The 22,012-nt window shown below is 38.6% G+C and overlaps 1 protein-coding gene across 1 annotated transcript in view; it reads right to left on the reverse strand.

The window, feature by feature from the left end:
* The window catches only part of LOC139118748 (uncharacterized), a 45,731-nt gene that overhangs the window by 6,273 nt on the left and 17,446 nt on the right, over positions 1-22,012 (reverse strand). Inside the window, exons 7-23 of the mRNA XM_070682172.1 lie at positions 17,300-17,506; positions 16,766-16,978; positions 13,471-13,692; positions 12,482-12,691; positions 10,530-10,760; positions 9,736-9,954; positions 7,478-7,765; positions 5,614-5,766; positions 5,055-5,349; positions 4,325-4,428; positions 3,982-4,145; positions 3,129-3,242; positions 2,802-2,907; positions 2,399-2,471; positions 1,678-1,735; positions 1,379-1,449; positions 49-124 (exon numbers count right to left, since the gene is read on the reverse strand). Of these exons, the coding sequence (XP_070538273.1) occupies positions 49-124; positions 1,379-1,449; positions 1,678-1,735; positions 2,399-2,471; positions 2,802-2,907; positions 3,129-3,242; positions 3,982-4,145; positions 4,325-4,428; positions 5,055-5,349; positions 5,614-5,766; positions 7,478-7,765; positions 9,736-9,954; positions 10,530-10,760; positions 12,482-12,691; positions 13,471-13,692; positions 16,766-16,978; positions 17,300-17,506 (2,804 nt within the window). The remainder of the gene's footprint in view (positions 1-48; positions 125-1,378; positions 1,450-1,677; positions 1,736-2,398; positions 2,472-2,801; positions 2,908-3,128; positions 3,243-3,981; positions 4,146-4,324; positions 4,429-5,054; positions 5,350-5,613; positions 5,767-7,477; positions 7,766-9,735; positions 9,955-10,529; positions 10,761-12,481; positions 12,692-13,470; positions 13,693-16,765; positions 16,979-17,299; positions 17,507-22,012) is intronic.

Below are 22,012 nucleotides of genomic sequence, written 5' to 3' on the forward strand. Positions count from 1 at the left end.
GAAGCCCCCGAATCTAAAGATAATGTACCGAACATTATTACATCTTACCGTGTAGGCAGGCAACTCTGACGTCAAGTCGTAATTCAAAGTTTCAAAATACACCTTTAACCGGACTAGATTAGCTCTGAGTGTAAACAAAACATACACGAAAACAAGTATTAATGTCTTCAAAAATAAATTCAGACCTGTTACTCCCCACCCTTTTGTGTTTCTGCATTTCAGTAAAACACTATCGAGCATTGTTTTATAAATATCGATTTGCATTGTCATAGACCTTCTTTCTATGTATTTAGATTATATATCTACGATATTGATACAGATACACCTGCAATACACTATCTGAATATAGATATTTGTACGCATGTACGCGATACCGTACATAAAATAATTATTGGTCTAAAAGGACTCAAGATAGTGTTATTGCAAAGATTCAGGTGATGTTAAGTCTTTAAATACTTTGTATACCCCCTGATCTGCAACGGCGTCGAATACTGTTCTCTGGATAATGTGGCAAAAATATTGTGGTAAGGTTGACTGTGCTCAAAAGAAATTTGTGAAACTTTTGGGTTTTTTAACTATATATGCGCCATCAGACAAAATTCTGCGATGTAAAGTTTTCAAATTATCTCCTTTACACAATCGTAGGAAGGTTTCCGATCCTAGTTTTCTATACAAGTGTGTTCACTCTGTAATAAATTGTTCTTATTTCACTCAAATCAGACGGAAAGTGAAAATAGTCTACGGGTATACTTCCGTTTCGGGTACGCTTTCCCTGAATAAATGAGCGGAAACACTCCTTTGTGCCACGTTCGTAAAGCACGTATTACGATATATCGAAATTAAGATCGGGTACTACATTGCCGACAGATTTAGTCTTTTTAAAACAAGGATTATGAATTATTTATTCATTAATTGTATGTTCACCGTATTGTTTTTATTTTCTTCGGTTATATGTTTGTATTTCATTGTATGTAATACTATTTTCTATGTTCTGTAATTTGGTTTTTTTCACCTGTTGGGCATCCAAATAAATGAATAAAATTAGATTAATTTTGAAAAATGAGATGGACTTCACTTGCCGGTGCAGTTGAAAGCCAGTCGACTAATTGTTGAATGTGCACACACAGCATGTTTGCTAATTGCAACTTTCTATCTACTTGTTTGTAAGTTCCTATTTCAGGTGAATAGTAGATGGCATTTTGTACTTAACCTTTAGGCCTCATGATTAGACTGCAAGAACTCAATCTAAAAATGCTTGATGTTTTGGAAATGTACCTACCATGAAGCGTTGTGTTAAAAGACAGCGAACAGATTGAGCATGTCAAGCTATGACTTGCTTATTTTTAACTCATATAGCTATTGAAACTGTCAACCTTACCTCGCAGTTTCCAGATCATATAAAGTGTTGGTTTTCGGGTTATTGGCCTGCACCAGTTTGAGTAAATTTTTCTGAAATATTTAAAGAAAGGAAATCACTGTTGACATTTTAGGACACGCGTGTCATTATATTTTTAAAATGATATTTTGTTAGTATTGCATTATAACTTTTTACGAATTAATCATGCGATTCATTCAAAACAGCAAAAACAATTATTCCTGTTGGCACTGCGCTTGCGCAAGTTTTTTGTGATTATCTTTGCTTAAAAAAACGTTCGTGAACATTGTACTTTCACTCACCAAATACGCATGCGAAGGCCACTGTGATTGCGATATCGTCATCAAGAATTTCGTTTCGCTGAAATTGAAGTATTTATTAACTACGTCAGTGGTGTGTGCGATATTGTTGCGTTCCATTAATTTAACTATGGGCGGTTATGATACCTATCATACGAAGAAGACGACGACGACGACGATGATGATGATGATGATGATGATGATGATGATGATGATGATGATGATGGCGATGAAAATGATGATGATGATGATGATGATGATGATGATGACAATGATCATGACGATTATAGAGGTATGATTATTATTGGTTTCCTGCCACGATGGTTGCGATATTCATGTCAACATTGATAATAGCCATGACATTTATATTAATGTGTTAATTTTTACGATGAAATTCATCAGCACTACTGCTATTTAAAAATAAAAAGGGAAGGAAAGAAAGAATGGTCAAAGTTTAAGTCATATATGTTATAGAGAGTAGGTAGTTACGATTTCATTATCTTGTTTTTGGCAGGTGCTTAAAATCCAGATGCTTTGAAAATGCAGATTCTACGTGAAGGGCTACGTAATACCGGTAATACTGCCGAAGCTTATGTCAATAGATGTAAGGAGTTGAATTTACAAGAGCGTTTTCCATTAGGATAGTTCTCATAATTGAATGTCCCTTCTTCATGTTGCAACTCTGTTGCGATGGATATTATTGCCTTTTAAAAACTAGGCTCACCTGCAAGGCGGAGGACAGTTGCACTCCAGTAAATCCTTCTGGTACAGGTAATAAATCAGTGTTTTGCAAACAACTTCATGAACAAACAAAAATAAACAACATATTTGACGTTAACTACATAAGTATAACACTGGTTGTTTCTCTGAAGTATAGGCAGAGTTTTTGCAATTATTTATTGTCACAAACATAGGTGACAGAACAAAACGATTATCATTGAAAATAAGAAGCAATAAGTTTATACGCTCTGTTAATGCTGGTAGTCATGTGTTTTTGAGATAGGCACGTTTTATCAAAATTACGTTATAATACTTTCAGTTTGTATGATAATATGAAAATACAGAAGTAATTTTGCCCATACACATAAGATCGCCAGATAGTAGGAATGGTACTTCCTCAATTTTACCTTGTGTTTCATTTAGGATGAGGCAAGGCGGTGCATCGATACCCAACGTGTCTGTACAACCACAGTATACCACTAAGGCATTCTGGAGGCACGCCTTCTCACATGACTGCAAAAAAAAAATTTGTCTTGAAAATAACGGGGGTACTGTCATCTTGTGGTCGTTGAACATTGTGAATTAAAATGTGACTTTTAGATATCAGACCTCAGAAGAAACTCTGTTAAAATACAGTCCATTTGCACGGGGCTCGACGCCTTTGCAAACTGCATCATTACTGAAGATTAAAATGAAGAAAGAAAAAGTGACAGCTGTGAAATAATCATTCTTACCGCAAGAGTGTAAAGCTCTGACTTGTACCTAGCAGCTACGCGATCGTCCAGGCCGCTGTCGACCATTTCCGTTGTGCAATTTCCATAAGGATACGTTTGTCGATGAAGCTTTCCCTAGAAGGTAAAGACGCCGTCTATTACGACACTGATATAGTCCGATTGAGTACATAAGAGATACAGCTTTGATTCTCGTCGCAACTTCTGTCTGACTATCTGTTTTGCTGACTATCTGTCGGCTTTCTATCTTATTGTAGATAATAGATACAGGTTTGATGTTTGCAGCAACATACATCTATCCGTCTGTTTCGATGTTCGTCTGTTGGCTTTCCTGTTTGCCTCTCTGTCTGTATTCTGTTTCTGTCTTTCTTTAGTTCTGTCAGTGATTTATCGATTTCTTTTGGCCGAAGTTTAGTTAACCACAGGAGTTTGAGATTAGATACGATATTTCATCACTACCTATTGACTAACTGACCGTGTTTCTTCGTGGAGAGATGATTAGATTCAGAGTAAAATACCTTTAATTAATTACCACGTTTAGAAAATAGTTTGACCCATTCACAGACCGACGTCGGCTACGAGATATGGCATTCTCCTGTCCTCACATAATCTAAGCTTAGTGTAGCCTTGTAAAGCGACACTTCATGAGGTATTGCCCCTGAACGTCACTCAGCCACATCGTTTGGTGGACATATGTGTAAGAAGGCTGTTTTTCTAAAGTAGACTCGTAAGGGTGTCTAGGGATGACTAAAGGGTGTATGACCACATTGGTTTGTGCTTCCTTATCATAGACAAGACAAAGGTGTCGCTTCTATGAACTTGATACCTAGTTTCTGTATAAGGGGAACGAACTTACCGTTGAAAGGGATACTGACGTCACTGTACCTGGCAATGCAAAAAAGCCTTGGTCTTCCGGAAAAAATTGACTCCCTGGAGGCGTTATTCCTACAACTGAGGCCGAGTCTTGCCCATAAATGCTAAAGTACTCGTCTTGTTCCGTAAACAACGTCAAGGTCAAGCCTAAAAAGTACACGTAGCAGATCAATTTGCATGCTTCTGTTTTTACAAATTACCATGTGAGTTGATGCATGTGCATGATAATAAATGAATCACTCGAAAAAATGGAAGAATCAGAAGACAAGAAGATAAATATTCCTAAAGAAATATCCACTGTCTACAGAAATGCCTGTTATGATTACCTTGGTCAGGTCCAGAGCCTGTCGATTGTCTGGTATTTTTCGGGTCCATATTAAAGTGAAAACAATTGCCATATCGTTGGTCTTGCGAAACTGTAAAATCCTTTCTGAAGATAAATAGCGAAATAGTATAAATCTGACAATCTTTCGATGCCTGACAAAATTGCCTATCCTCCTTCAACATACAAACTGTAGCAATGAAAAGGATTATTTCGATGCTTTGCTAATCGAACTTTGAACAAGACAATAACCATCCTTGATATGTACATTAGAACACTTGTCATTTAAGAGCAGATATTGTTATTCTTCCGACCACTCGATCTACTTTTTAATAAAAAGAAACGAAAGATTTATGCAGTTGTAGTAGTGCTGTCACTTTTTAACTGTCGTAAGCGTAAGTTGAGTGGCTTTCTCTGCAATTGCACTCAAAATATTTTGTAAGTCATACTGATCGCAAAGAAGCTTCGGTAAGAAAAACCCAAGGCTTTGAGGTAGAGTTGTGTAGGAAAGGCACGTCGACGTCGTCATGAGCTTTCAGAAAGGACTATTCTCCCTCCGTTACCGACAAATATGTACTCTCTCTCTCTCTCTCTCTCTCTCTCTCTCTCTCTCTCTCTCTCTCTCTCTCTCTCTCTCTCTCTCTCAGACACACAGAGAACAAAAACAAAAAAGCAGACAAGAACAAAAAAGCAAAAACAAAAACGCATACACCTTATAGCTCATCAATGCTTACTTTGGATCACACTCTTCGCCTGCATACATACACTGTAGAATGAAATCTTCAGCCTGGTGACCTAACACACTTATCTCACCAACACTGAGTTTTAAAACCCTCCCTAGTTCAGTAAAATCCGGCGATTTGCTGAACATTCTAAATCTTAACCAGTCGGGTGGATCCTCCCCTTTCACACGATCAAACTCATGATGCACGTAGACGTTTTCCTCGAAGTACTTGTACACATCGATGTCGTCAGTTATTGACAAATACGGTGCGTACCAGCCAGGATAGAAGTCAAACAAACGATTATCTGGAGAAGAGCAAAGCAGGCAAAATACTTCAAGCAATAGACAATTTGATCACGAAATGTTTCAGTTAAGTGCTCCAAGGAGGTTTTGCATTGGATATTGAACGTGGTTGATAGTTAAAATCGCGCGCAAATACTTAATAAAGTAACTTCATGGATATCAGTGTATGTGATCGACAGCAAGGCTAATCTTTTGTTATGATTATGTTTCTAATTATTGCAAAATAACACAAAAAGTACTATAACACATCGGTGCTTAATTCTTACCATTTGACTCTGTATCGGCACATTCAAATTCATCAAAACCATCAACACAGTCGACTACGGTATCGCATATCTGATAAGGATGGACACATTCCCCAGACGTACATCTGATGTAGTCAGTGGGGCACTCCGTTTCATTGTCTGCCGGAATGAATGCTGCAAAAAAATGACAGATTTTTTTGTCCAATTAAGATATACGTTTAAAATAGCATTTCAATTTGCTATGGTAGTTCAGTTATGCAAAAACACAGTCGAGGTCGACGTCATCTTAGACGAATTCGTATATCTTTGTTTGAAACGTATACTGTTTGATATGTTATTTTAATTTCTACGACACATTTTTTGAAATACCATGTGCCATGTGAAGGAATATTTGACGTTCAGTCCTGCTCTTACAAACAATAAGTAACATTCAGTCAGTAAACGACTTTTCTCCAAATACACCTTACTTAGTTTTTTAAAATGGTCAACAGGGAAAGTTCATATTATGCTTGTGCAAAAGAATGACGGCCCATTTGTCGATATGCGAGCTAATTGTAGCATAGCACACAGATACATTACGCACATTATATGGAACATGGCAATACATATTATGAGGTTATTACGAAAATACTGCAAAGGATGCACTCGGACATTGGCACCGCGCATCGCTTCGCGTCGGGCGATATGCTGCGCCAATGTCTGATTGCATTCTTTGCGGTATTTTCGTGATAACCTTATTATACACCTTATATTCGTGACTAGGGCATCAAATTGTCAGAGTAGTTGTCTTTTGGTGCAGTATCAACAATTTTCCTTCCGATTTTATAGCGGAAGTGTTGAACGCAAGTTGTGTGTGATTGCACTACACTTACGTACATGTTCTGGCACTCGTCAAATGGGTCCCTTGAAACCGTTCAACAGTGAACGCGCAGATACAGTCACAGAGGATGGGGCGCCTGGAAACCGTACGTGTTACGGAACTGGCGTTCCGTACAGGTTTTTTAGCGCACGCAAAATTCTATTGTTCTTGATGGAAGATGTATAATAAATAATGATATTTGACAGTAAGTTTAGTAAGTTTTCATTCGTATCGAAACCTGTACGTGTTGACCTCAATTTCACAGTCCGGTCCTTCACAGAAATAACATAATTGAAATTGCTTAAAAGGTGCCACTTAGGTCAAAGTATCTCGTAAGTATAACTTTATTTACACTAATATATAATTACTAACTAACAGTATGTTTCATTGACGCAATTTTACTCATGTTCGCCGAAGTATCATAAAGGAAGTCTGTTGACACTAATATTGGACTTACAAATGCGAAAGGTTGTGTTAGAGAAGATCTCCCTTTCTCGGACCATGGTGTTTGCATTAATATAACTTATTAGCTATTACATCGTGCGGTATGTTGATGGCGCAAATGCAGCGATCTGATTGGTCGAAACGTGAAAATAACCGTGCTCTTTTTGCGACGTAAAATGCTGTTTATATACTTCATACGTTATGTATGGTTCATAAGACAAACAAATTTTGCCCTGACCTATTATCAGGTGCAGATCAAATGAGTGAGGCTGATACGCCTCATAAACATGTGATCGGAAGCAATATTAGTATTCCCAAGGTAACGCTGACTAAGTGCGTCTATTAAACGCGCTTAAAACAAACCAGGTTAACCCTTTGAGCGCCCAAGTCAAGTTTGTCACCCTTATAAAATATACCGAAGTCAATTTTTGCCAAAATTTTGATAAAAGACTGTAGCCAAAAATCTTAAATAGATTACAAAAAAATACAGACATTGGTAAAATGTTGCAGTAAACTTTTGGCGGGAAAAATAACAGCCCTCAAAAGGTTCAGTTAGAAATGAAAGAGAATATCTTTACCTACCACCTTTACTGAGTTTCTGGTAATATACCGTTCCAGGAGAGTGAACCACGTTCAAGCCATCCATCCCGATCTTCTGGCGATGGATTCTGCATGTCTTAGAATCATGGTGGAAATCAAATGAGCGACATTCGTATCGTTTCCAGTTAAAGCATTCAGACAGACATTTATCTAGCAGCAGATCTGATAGCACGTCCGTTGAATTGACAGGCAGTGCCTTTTCCTCCTGGAGCTCGAACATGGCAAACATCCGAGGCTTAAGGGTGTTTAAGAATTCGCTAGATATAAACTCTACAAAGGAATGAAACAATTACATCATCAGAAGTATGTGAGTCAAACAGAGCAGCAGTATGAATTGTAACACACCTCATCCGCAGTCTGTATTCTAATTCGCCAATTAATAGTCACGTGGGATGCATTCTTTTTGTGCTGATCCACGTAAACGACGTCATCAGGCATCATTTGTTTGAACTGTTGCCTGCCAGGCATCAGTTCCGAAAAATGATGCCCGCTGACGAGGATGCGCTGACGTCAAACGACATTGACGCGAACGCGGACCGGAATGTAAACAAAGATGTCGTCTGCGGCCGATCGAAACGATAGTTGAGAAATTTCTCGGTTTATCCCACTCTCTGAAGAAGAATTGAATGCTTCGGTTTCCAACAAGGACTCGATACGGACAAAAACTATAATAATCAACGGTGTATTGAACGTTTTGCAGATTCTTTTGGGAAAAACTTTTTCAACTGAACCACTCCAACATATTACATTGTAGGCCTACATGCGAGAAGTTTTGTGTATAGTACGTTCTTATGCATGGCTACGGAGGAGGTGTGTTACAAAACACATATTGACTGGCCATGGGGGCAACAGCATACGTCTATAACCCCTCGGGTCTGTGAGTTACCCCAAAAACAGAATGTTTCCCTCGGCCTACGGCCTCGGGAAGCAGTCTGTTTTTGTGTGTGACTCACAGTCCCTCGGGGTACACACGTATGCTGTTGCCCTCATGGCCAGTCAATATGTGTATAATGTATGCTGCAGCGTAATGAGGTATCAGCTAAGTTGAAAACAGAATCTGAAATACTTAACCTGTCATGAGTGTTTGAATGAGTTGATAGAGAGTTATACCAGTGCATTTAAGAGTCTACAAATGAGAGACCAAAAAGTCCATGATTTACAGCGAACGCTACCATGTTTGGAATGGCAAAGTTGATGAAATCAAATCAACATCCCTTGCAATGCTCTGATCTCCCTTTGAAAAGGGCAAATAACTTAAGACTTCTGGTTTATTATACGTCCAGCTATGCAATCTCCCTGAATTATCTTTACACTGTGGACAAAACCATTTTCAAAACAGTCAAAAGCAGATTGAAAAAGTATTAAGGAGACGAACAAAACACATGCATTTTGCTTATTACAATGATAATGGCAACGATTACCCGTGCTGTTCATTGTTGAAATTTAAAGCCCCAGCAATGCTATCTTTCAATTACTTTTTTATTATATTTATTTTATATATAAATTGCAATGTCGAAACACCCAAAATTTGGTTTGTCAACTTATCATTGCAATGTGTAAAATGCATTTTTATTGTTTACATTTGAATTGTGGTCCGGACCAGAAATCACTTTTCAACAATATCAATGTGATTTACAACCATAGGGGCTGAGTTAACAAACTGGATACTATGTATATGAGCATTCTTTTGGGAGACGAATAAGGAATTATTGTTCACATTCAAAATAAAAATGGTGAAATTATCATTAAAAAATAGCATTACTGGGGCTTTAATTGGCGTATATAACACAATAAGGAACCAGCTTGCACATCGTAAACCTCACGTCTAAGTTTCCAGCTATTTTCATGCGCAGATTAGAACATTACTGCAAATATTGATAGGGACTTATCAATTTTGCCATCCCAAAGCTATGGCATCCATTGTAACGCTTTTTGCGTTATTCATATCAGACACAACCACTGTATTTCATGCCGGGAGAGTTGTTGAGATAATTTTTGAATAAAATGACCGTATAAGATTTTAATGCCACTTAGAACAAATTTTGTTATTCTAAGGTCATGGTTCAAGTATAATTCTTCATGAGGACATTGTCTGGCAGCGAATGCGAAAGACGCACTGGATCGAATCAAAAATATATGCTCGCCGTCGCAAAGAGAATTTTGTGCTGAACTTTTAATAAACGACTGTTTTACTGAACACAGCTTTGCACTGCAACTATAAGATAAACTAGCAAACATACCCTTTGCATAGACTTTGACTTCGCAGAAATGTAAGTAATCCGCCCTTTCAGGGTCGTTTTGGACGATGACGTAACGACCCAAAATGGGAATAATACAGTCTCTGGTTATGGTCTTGTCCCGCATATCCGCATTCGTTATCTGCCCTCCACATTGGACGTTTTTGGCGAGTTCTTCTCTATGGTAACCAATTCTTATTACAGCTCCCAAAATTCTTGATGCTGATAAAGGTAGGTAGGTAAGATTGTATGTATGTATGTATGTATGTATGTATGTATGTATGTATGTATGTATGTATGTATGTATGTATGTATGTATGTATGTATGTATGTGTGTATGTATGTATGTATGTATGTATGTATGTATGTATGTATGTATGTATGTATGTATGTATGTATGTATGTATGTATGTATGTATGTATGTATGTATGTTTCCCTATTTATTCATTCACCAATCGATTGACTTTAAATATGCTAGCAGGCAGGTAGGTAAGTAGGTAGGTAAGTAGATAGGTAGGGATGGAAGGATGCATGGATGCATAGATGCATGGATGCATGGACGGATGCATGGAGGGATGGATGTATGTATGCATGCGTCCTTGCATGCGTGCATACATACATGTTTAATAATATGTTTCTATATTTATCCATGTACCTTTCTATCTTTCTTTATTGTACATATCTGTCCGTCTGTCTATCGTGCTGTCTATTTAGCCATGAGCGATACGTACTGTGTTCAGTTTTTCCTGTCATGATAAGATATTGCTCTTAAGATAATGAGACTTGATCTACTTACAGCAACAATCGTAACGGTTGATCATGACCACTTCATAGACGGCATAAATATTTAAGAGGTCTACCAACCACCACGCGCCCTTCTCATTGGCAGAGTGTATGCAGCTGAGGCCTGTCTCCAAAGCCGGGTTTTCATTACCATCGACAGCTCTGCCTGCAACATGTGTGTAGTATGTACTGCTTTGCTCTGCCGGTTTATGAAGAGCTACATTTGGTAGGTACTCAACAATATCTAGAAAATAAATTTGCATAGATATTATGAAGGCAATGATAGGTAATGTTAATCGCCGCAGAGTAATGTGGGCGAAGTGATTTCCCAGAGACAAATTGTCATCGATTATGCGAGAAATTGTACAAGCCAGTTTATGGAATATTTAAGCAATAAAGTACACCAATCGATGGTATACCAAGAGATTTTGACCAGTTCACAACACATATGTACGAGCGACGGTGAGTGAATATATGAAGTGAACTGGTCAAAATGTCGTGTTATTACATGCCTCGTATATCGAACGTCGCGCGCTCCATAGGATTCAATGGTAACTCGTCGATGACGTCGCGGGCCGCATAGTCATCACTGGACTGAAAGTGAACCGGAACTATTTTCAACTTGAAAACTTTTGGATGCAAAAGTGTTGAAATTACATGTTTTGCGCAGAAAATCCGGTTTTTGGAAAATTTCGCATAAAAATATTGATTAATCGCATAACAGTAGTTATGTCCCCATTGGGAGGTGACCATTTGCCCTCCTTACGTCGGGCAAATGGTCACCTCCCCATGGGGACATAGTCCTATGTTTGGGCTATTATATAAAGTATTCTGTCGCTATGTGTGATATATTGCTTTATATCATAACAGTATATTGAAATTCAGGCATGGAAAGTCAAAAAGGGAGTTTTGCTCAAGCCGAGAGTTCGCGTGTGTGCCAGAAGTGGTATATCGCGAATATATCATGGTTCTTTTCACGCCTCGACCATTCAAATCGCTGTATTTGCGCCATCAATATACTGGTAGTAATATTTTTGAAGTCTCGGTAAATTTTGTCAAATTCGCTAAGAAAATGTTGAAAACTTTACGTCAACTATTTTCAAATTGGTAGAAACATGAATCGGGCGCCTATATCGAATATGACATTTTAAAATGCAACACTTATATTATAGTTAAATCATTTTATTTTTCACGACAGCTAAAAATATTTAAAGCTATGCAAAAAACAACGCGCTAGAGTCAGTTGCATCGGACGTTCAAGTTCAACACAAGATGAATGGACAGGATTTCGAAAGAGTGACCTGCATGACTAGTGTTTCGCTGATTCCACAAGAGCTATGCATCGGTCACATTCAGGAACAGTGGCTTCTCATCGGAGAAAAATGGTTTTTAGGGTGGTATGCGCCTCGTAAGTGAAAGAATTAAACTTTTGCTAAAACTTTCCCCTAGGAATATTCCAACCATTCTCTTACAAAATCACCGTGCAAATGTAGGTACTAGAAACAACAAATAGCCCAAGATTTGCCGATATTTAAAATCCACAATGGCAGACTATATGGAGAATTATAACATCTTCTAATTTCAAAAAACTAAGTAGGTGAAAGGTTTTCTAATACCGAGAGCTTCAAAATGAACCCCCACAAGTGGTATATCAGAAAAGAATTGTAAAAGTTTGAGAGTCCGAATATATGTCCCCGAGGCGCATTCTACCTCAAAGTGAAGATTAATCTTTTCCATAAGTTCACCATCCCCCTCCCTGTACACGATAACCACAATACCCAATATGTGTTGCGCATAACTCCCCTTCATCCGTTTACGTGTAACTTGCAAACTCATACCATATGTTAGAGTACATTGATAAATGGTAACAATAAATGATAAGAAACCTCAAAAACTTCTTTAGAGTTCAATATGATATTTTGCTACTAAATTACATGCCAGGAGGTTCAAAGAACAAAATTTCACCTTCGCCAATGACTTCGACTTCACATAAACTGAGATAATCGGTTTTATTTTCCAGCTGTATGGACACAAAACGACCTCGTAGGACGCATTCAATCTCGGCCGCGGCATTTGAATCGAAACTGTCAGCGGTTATGGTTTCCCCGCATTGTGTATTGTTTACAATGACGTCACTATTACCAATTCTGACAACTGCACCGTGGAGACGATCACCTAATAAGATGAAAAAAGATGACTCCTGTCAAAAAATGAGCTCAAAAACTTATAAATTCAAATGATTAACTATCATCATCAATCATAGTGACATTCCTGAAGAAGCGAGAAAAGGGTTAATTGTCGACTTTAGCGAGAACAGTAGCGTGAAGCATTTCACACTTCAACAAGAGCTTATCGAATGCATTCTTAACTAGGCGGGGTGAACCATGGTCCATGTGACTGTATCAGTTGCGAACTACTCTACACCATGAATTCTACGTCCATTTTGACAAAAGTATGTAGTAAATAAATTTTAATCATTTATCCATGTGAAGGTGGATAGGTGGTCCGCTCTGCTATATAAACAGAGAGAGGGGGTGTAGCAGTGCAGGACATCCCCAGTGTTTTGTACAACGGATTAATAAATAAATAAACGCCGAAAAGAAGCACGCTGACACCCTGATTATTTCGTCTAAACTTTAGCGTATACATTAGTATGATGGATGTTTTTGAAAATACATTGCTTTTTGTAGACTTTGAAAATCTAATGAATGACACACACACACACACATATATATACATATATACATATATACATATATATATATATATATATATATATATATATATATATATATATATATATATATATATATATATATATATATATATATATATATATATATATTGAACGCAGATCTTAATTCACCCAGAGACCATAGATGACCGTACAGAAAATCGAAATAAAGTAACCTTGACAACGAAGGGATCTTATAACAAACAATGAAAACACTTACCACAACAATCCGCCCTGTTTGTGACGATGACAGTGTAGATTTCATATTCTCCACCAAGATCGACTTTCCACCAAGGCTGGTACTCTTTCTGAGTGTGCGTACAACTTCGGTCATTGTAGTTGTTACTGTTGTCTCCGTCCACTGCTTTAACAGCGCTGCCAAACGCGAAGGTACTACTTTGAGTGGCCTTTTGTTCCAAGGCCAAATTCCAGTACTTCACTTCTATTCATCATAAAAATATAAAATATCATTACATTTAATCCGAAAGCTTCTTCGATAATAAGCCTTAACAATATGTGAATGATAGTAACATAAAGCGACCTCATTAGAAGTCTGACGAAAACCTAATAAATAATGTATTTTCTTTGTTCATTTTCATGCCGGAAAATGCCGAGAGAGTTTGACCGGTTAAGAAGGGCTTGACTACGCAGTTTCTGCGTAGTGAAGCTTCATTACGTATTCATGGTGACCCCTGGCCAGCTGTCAATAACTTTGGGGGCTTTTGTCTTTTGGCCTGCTTTGCATATGCGTCGTTGGACACGACCTGCCAATCACCCAGGTAGTCAATTAAACTATTAATTGACTGTTTACCGACCCAATTAACACTATCCAGCAGTATCAGTCATATTTTAATCGCGTGGCCCGGGTGGGCACAACGTAGGAACGCGTGTATTTCTGTGTGTACGTTTCACTTGTGGTGTTGTTTGTACCATCGTGTGTCCTTGTTTCACCTACAGCATTACCTTCAAGGTGACAGGCTTACTATTAATGTTCAGTATCATTGCACCGAGTTCTGCCCACGGTGAAAACCACCTGTTTTGCCTACTAATTACTGCCCGTCGCTGCCCGTCCTGAATGTAGCCTATCTATAGCTACAGTAATCACATAAATCATTTATCAGTTTTGATATATACTCCTAAATTGTAAGTTTGATCAAAATCGAGACCACATTCAAGGGCTATGCAGACTGTCCATGTAAGCACACACAGTGACAAGAAGGCGGCAAACACCTACTCACCAAGCACATCGAATCGGCGAAAAGAAGCATAAAAAGCTAGGCTTATCGCCAAAACAAACGCACCAAGCGCTAACAAAAACCCATACCAAGCGGCCCTTTTCAGGGCCACCAAATACTCCAAAAAGGGAACTACCAAAAAATACGATAAGATGACATAGAACACACAAACACTTAAAAGAAATAACAAAAATCGTACACATAACAAACAACTGAAACACAACATTAAATACAAAATAAACAATCACAGTAACGTAACAGAAAACATGGCCGTGGAAATAAATCAGCTATTTCCAAAGAAAAGCCGACAACAACATGAAATTCAACAACAACCTATCATCGCTCAAACTATGAAACTCCGAAAAATAGTACTAGGCAAAAGCCTTAAAATTCATTCGGACACCAACAAAACCAAACAGAATAAAACCACCTCAGGATTTCAACAAATAAAGTCGTATAATGTGACTACGCTACATCGTGAGACACAAACAATCGCAACAACACCAATTCAAAGAAAAGTCAAATTGGACTCCACGAACAACAAAAAAACAAAAACTTGAAAGCTACTACCTCCATGGCTATCTGAAGCTGCTAAACTCGCACTTCTAGAGATACCCATTCAAACAAGGAAACAAAACACGTCGCGTGCCAAAATAATCGCGATAAACCAGCTTGCAAACATTGGACAAATTTTGGGAAAATAACCCTTCGACAAGGGTCGGTTTTTCGTTATTGTCAACACAAACGATTACGTACTCGAATGCGAAAGGCAATTACGTAACACTCAGTATTATTACACAACAAGCCAGAACAAACAGTAAACAAAGTAAATGAACTATTAATTAAAATGTACGAGAACAAGCACATCAACCAGGATACTTGTAAGTATCTTGATCCAATAAACATAAAATCCGTACCCCGCAGTGGGACTTATTGCCTAAAAATTCACAAACCTCCGCAAAAATCTAAAAGACACACCAGTCAAAACAAAATTTACCGAAGTAAAGAAATATAGAACAAACAAACCGAACCACCAAACGGACTCACAACGTGACCAAAATTAATATACTTGCCTCGCTAATCGGAAAGCAAGACCACTAAAATGCATTAAAATAAATTTTCACAAACACAAACTAAGGAAAGAATCTACACTGCGACTGATGAGAAACCACACTCGGGTTTCGAAACGCAAGCGTCAAAGGCGACTCTATCAACTTTTGTAACAACATAGGTCCGGCTGCGTCTCGCCATAAGCTTTCCCCACACAAACAAAACATTACCGTACACACTAATCCAAACTTCTCTACAAATATCCAAAGCGAAACAAACATTTCATTAACACAAACAATCGGATAAGAATGTAGGAACACATTTTCGAAACGAATCAAACACAAACTCGACACAAAAACAATTAGGATAGTTAGGTGGGGAGCCTGTTTCACATTGTTTACATCTCGCTATACTGTCTATGATTCTAAAAATAAAGTCATCTGCCACTTTTTCTGTATACGCGGTTTGCAAAACTCATCTCTTCAATCGAAAGTCGGGCGATTTCATGGTTCTTTGGGGCACTTAAGTGTACGTCGAGCTTAAGGAATGTAGTTACATTCGCGATGTTTTATTCGAAAATTATTTATTCCTTCAAGGGCAAATGCACATAATTTATGCTGTTGGAAATACTGGCCGCTCATAAACAAGACAATAAACTCAATATATGTGCATTTTTACTTATATTGTCAAAGTACCACCGACACCCACAAAAAACCAAATGGTTCAGTCCAGGTATTTGCAACTCTGCCATCCGACTGGTCAACAGGAAATCAACCATAGGTGTCTTTTGGCACGCGTATACGCCAGTCACCTAGGCGACGGTAATCTGCACCACTTATCACCATCGGGAAGGTACTCCTCCCCATATACCACTGGTGATCCCACCTCAAGGCACTGCGTCATTCGACCAAGCATTGTTATTGTAATTTCCTGCATAAAATTAACAGCGAGGTCAACCGGTCAAACTCTCTCGGCATTTTCTCTCATGAATGATATTCAATAAAATCTAGATTTGACCTTTCATGACATGTCGGTCTGTCAACTTTATCAACTGCAGTATTTTTGTTCTTTCGGGCGTTTGTTCGAAAAAATATATCTGACGAAGTCGTCTCTTTATTACCTGTCTGATCTCTCTAGATAAATGAAATCTCTCATTTCTCTCGGCAAAAAAATATTGATATTGTTAAGAGGAAAGGCTATGGCTCGAATAGGTTGCTGAAACATAATCACCTATACCCATAACTTCGACCTCACACAGTCGCATATCTTCGGACTTGTCTTTGATTTGTATGCTTACATATCGACCTGCAATGGCTGACGGCGTGCACATTATTGCAAAAGATTCGGCCTGGGTCTCGTGATCCTCGACGCCGGTGTAACATATAGGGTTTTCGGTTACATCCACATCTAACCCGATTTTGATTTCACTGCCGGAAAGTCGTGCTGTAAATAACACGTTGGCTTATTACACGATTTCAATGCATGGGTTTGAACATCTTACGGTCATGATCCAACCTACAATTATATGTTTTTGAATAAGGCTAATGAATACGACAATACATTTTAAATAAAAGACACGATTGACATTTCTCAGTTATTGAAATTTAGTAGGCAGCAAACTTATAAAACAACTGCTTAAGATATTAGCTTTAGCATTGACTCAATTGTTTTCACTCTCGGCCCGTATACAGTGCATTCTGACAGTCATCAAACACTCAAGGCATACTGTCTCTTCGTTGCTTTACACCACAGAGCAGAACTTACGGTTCCAAGTCGGCTTGTGTGTGATTCTGATTTCGTAGACGAGATAAGACTTTCCAAGATCCACAAACCATAAGGGCTCATACTGTTCTTTGCTGTGCGCACAAGTGGAATCATTTCCATCGACGGCTTTTTTAGGCCCACTCTGCCAGTAGCTTCTTCCTGACTGCCATGTACGTTTATTAGTAGCGACATTTGTTACCTCAGGCTCTGCAAATAAAGGCAACTAAAGGTAGAATACGCCTAAGGTACAGATATTTGGACTCTAAAATTTGCCCGTACAGATTTCTGGTCTACCACTAATGGGGACAAATTTTAAAGCTCTTTGAATAAGAAAACATTTTCGTGTCTTAGTTTGTCAAAAATTTTAAAACTTTGCTTTTCCCCACACAGTTAACACAGGTATGGTAGCCTAGTGTGAAATATCGGTAAATGTTAATCAATTTGTTTATCTGGTAACTAAATTCACATGGTGACCCATTTATTCTTGATTTAATAAGTTGCTGTCATGAAGGAGAAAGTGCAAGTCTTTAAATGTTTAATCGAGGGAAATTTGAGCAAAAAAAGTCTAGGTCTTTTAATATTGAGGCCTTTACTACCTCAATAACTATAAATGATCAAAAACTATTATAATTTGCCTCTTGAATGGAATAAAACTTATGCCTCAATTATTTCAGGGGTCGTTCTCCATAATAACAGAAACCTCATTACCGAGTTTCATGCTAATTTGTCCACACATCTTTCTTTCACAAGTTTCAAAAGTAGACTTGGTTTAGGTTGGTGATCGGGTAAAATAAATTCATTTCAGCAGTTTTTTAATGCACTGATGTCACACTGTATCAAAAACGTTTGACTGAGATTCCGCAATAAACGTTTGCTCTGTCTTTTTGCTTGTGTGTGAACTGAGCACACTGAGCAGTGAATCCGCGCATGTCAATTTCTCTTGGAGTCACCGATTTGAGAGGCTTGCATGCGCCACCATACACCACAGGCGGCTTGATTGGCTGCAGACTACGTGACGTAAAAGCAAATACGAAATGATTGACAGGCCTCGCATTAATCTAATCAATAGGAATATACGATACATATAACTTAGCATACATTGAACCTTTCCTGCTGTCATCAGCTGATAAGGCGATGGGTGAACGTGAAGTCAAGGCAGTTTCAACTGGATTAAAATGGCAACAAGTCGGGCTAAGGAATCAATTGGTCGGTCAACAAAGACGATTACTAAGCACAAGCGTTAATTGCAAGGAAAACAACACCTATTTGTTTGCGCACAAACTGGTAGTGTTGAATTGTCGTAGTTTGAAGTCGTTTTATGTGTTTTGTGTTGACTTGTGACGTCAGAAATCAGGCATGACGAAAAGAAGTTGAGTCGTTTGTGTATGAAACACTGTTAACCTTTGATCTACCATTTGTCTTCAAGACGGTGTTCGTTCGCAGTTCTTGTCTAATAAGTACTGCACGGAATGTTGGCATTATGTTGCATCTTTGGCGGCACGACGAAGTCTTATGGAGTTTTGTTGGTGAGAATTCGTCGGCACACACTTAATTGTCATTAGAAGAAGGATACGTCTTACTCACCGGTTCAAACCGGTTTAACTAACCTGCTAATATCATGTGATCATCATTTGTCAGTCATTTGATTTATCACTCTGTCAGAAGCGGTTTGAACCGGTTTAGCTATCCCAGAGCTGGACTTATCCATCCAATGACATTCACTTTCAAAATAAAAACTGTATATATACGTGCACATATTACGTATTATAAGCAATGCTGCTGTTTTGACAAAATATAAAAACTGAGAAAAGAAAAAAAAATCGGAAATATATGAAAGCCCATATAAAGGGACATTTTTTGTGAGGAAAAAAAATTATTATCTCGTGCGCACGAGATACTATCTTTTGCGCACGTGAAAGTATCTGGTGCGCACCAGATAGCATCTCGTGCGCACCAGATACTTTCTCGTGGCCACGAGATAGTTTCTCGAGCGCACGTGATATTATCTGGTGCGCACGTGAAAGTATCTCGTGGCCACGAGATAGTATCTGGTGCGCACGTGATAGGAAGTTTCTCGTGCCCACGTGATAGTATCTGGTGCGCACGTGATAGTTATTGAACCTTCTAAATCCTAGATAAGGTGTCCGAATTTCTGATTGGTCATTCGTTGGCCATATTGGTTTTCTTCTATGTTTCTTAAGAATTGGCAGAAAATTTTGAAGCAAATATTGAACTTTGTTCTACCGCTTGTTTATCATCTCACTGAAAGGTTTGCTCTGCCTTTATGCTAAACAAAGTAAAGAAAGTAAAGACGGTAAACAATGGGAACTGTAGAGTTTGTATTAGTTTATTTTTGCCAGAGCAAATCGGATGTTGATAATTGCATCTCATCAAGCTTGCATCTGATTGACAGTTCAATTTATTCACCCGTTCACACTTTGCCGATTTGAAGGTTAAACCTCTTTCTTGTTCTCCTTTTGCAATTTGTTCAATGAGTAGCAATCACCCTTAGTACTCAAGAATAATTGTACTGAAGGAATATCATCTGCTCAATCATTTTTTTAAGATAATTTGGTTTTAAAGCTATTCAATGTACGTCTGGTTTCTGAAATATTTATCGATGTGATGCATGTTTTATTTCATGTTGAAACTATGCTTTCTGACTCAGTTGACATTGTATGAGTAACCCCCATTAAACGACACATTACCGATGTCGGATTTTTAAATGAAAGTATACTTCCTCCGTCCTTCATGGCAATATATGTTATTCATATCGAATGTTTGACACTGAGAGAAATCACCGATGTCACATTTAATCCAGGAAAATGTACCTTGCGACCAATATTATACCGTATAGAAGATGTGCAAATTTATGAGCTTTTGAATCTGTTGATAAAAAATAGTATCTGGTGCGCACGAGATACTATCTGGTGCGCACGAGATAGTATCTGGTGCGCACCAGATAGTATCTTGTGCGCACGTTATAGTATCTCGTGCGCACCAGATAGTATCTAGTGCGCACCAGATAGTATTTGGTGCGCACGTGATAATATCTGGTGCGCACGTGATAATATCTGGTGCGCACCAGATACTATCACGTGCGCACAAGATAGTAACTTGTGCGCACCAAATAGTATTTGGTGCGCACCAGATACTATTTCGTGCGCACCAGATAGTATCTCGTGCGCACGTGATAGTATCTGGTGCGCACTAGATATTATCATGTGGTGATAGTATCTGGTGCGCACGAGATACTATCTGGTGCGCACGAGATAGTATCTTGTGCGCACGTGATAGTATCTGGTGCGCATCAGATAGTATCTCGTGCGCACCAGATACTATTTAGTGCGCACGTGATGATATCTGGTGCGCACCAGATACTATCACGTGCACACCAGATAGTAACTCGTGCGCACGTGATAGTATCACGTGCGCACCAGATAGTATCTCGTGCGCACGTGATAGTATCACGTGCGCACCAGATAGTAACTCATGCGCACGTGATAGTATCTGGTGCGCACCAGATACTATCACGTGCGCACCAGATAGTATCTCATGCGCACGTGATAGTATCTGGTGCGCACCAGATATTATCACGTGCGCACGTGATAGTATCTGGTGCGCACCAGATACTATCACGTGCGCACCAGATAGTAACTCATGCGCACGTGATAATATCTGGTGCGCACCAGATACTATCACGTGCGCACCAGATAGTATCTCATGCGCACGTGATAGTATCTGGTGCGCACCAGATATTATCACGTGTGCACGAGATACTATCTGGTTCGCACCAGATACTATCACGTGCGCACCAGATAGTAACTCGTGCGCACGTGATAATATCTGGTGCGCACCAGATAGTATCTAGCACCACAAAATATTAAGAGAAATGAATAAGTGCCAGCGTGTTGCTATCATACGAGTGTGAACGTAATGTTATGATGGTTTCTTTTGCCTTCTGAATAGTTTAATCCTGTTTATCTAACACCTTGCGCTTACAAGAAAGTTCGTTGAATACAAAATTTACTATCTTGTGGGTCAAGAAGGTCAAAGCTACAATAGAATGTACATCATTACATCCTTCTTTCCTATGACACACTCGGAAAGTAACAGGCTTATCATATATTATCACTTTATAATGACACAAATTAAGCATCACAGTAAAGTGTTTGAAACATCGTTTAAATACTTTAACAGGTGTCAGAATCGATGGAAAGACTTATTGTTTGTCCTCAGGGAATATGTGATAAGAAGAAGTTGTTGTTCTTAAAAGGATGTACATGTAGTACCCTTTTTTCTGTAACGATTTTGATTGAAAAGTGGAATGATCGCCACACAAGGTCTTTGAACTTCACGCGTACCAATATTCCATAGAAAGACTACAGTCGTCTAAGCAGCATTGATGGAAACGAGAGCTTGGAAGTTGTTATATCAGCATACACAGAGGATTTATTTTTGCACTGTAGATACTACGTTTCAAAACGAATCCAACATCTCCGCGCAATGTCCAGTACGGACTGATAGACAAAAATGTCTTTGAAAACTATTCATACACATGAGATGAAGAACAATTTACTTCATTGCTCTATTGAGATATCGAGTGCACAGATGCTGAGCTCAACCAGCTGAGGTGACACATCGAAAATTAAATATTTGAGTAGGTTTTAACTCATGATGATCGGAAACAGTGGTTTTCCGCAGTTTATACAT

This window comes from Ptychodera flava, chromosome 19 (genome assembly GCF_041260155.1).
Source record: "Ptychodera flava strain L36383 chromosome 19, AS_Pfla_20210202, whole genome shotgun sequence".
Lineage (NCBI taxonomy): Eukaryota > Metazoa > Hemichordata > Enteropneusta > Ptychoderidae > Ptychodera > Ptychodera flava.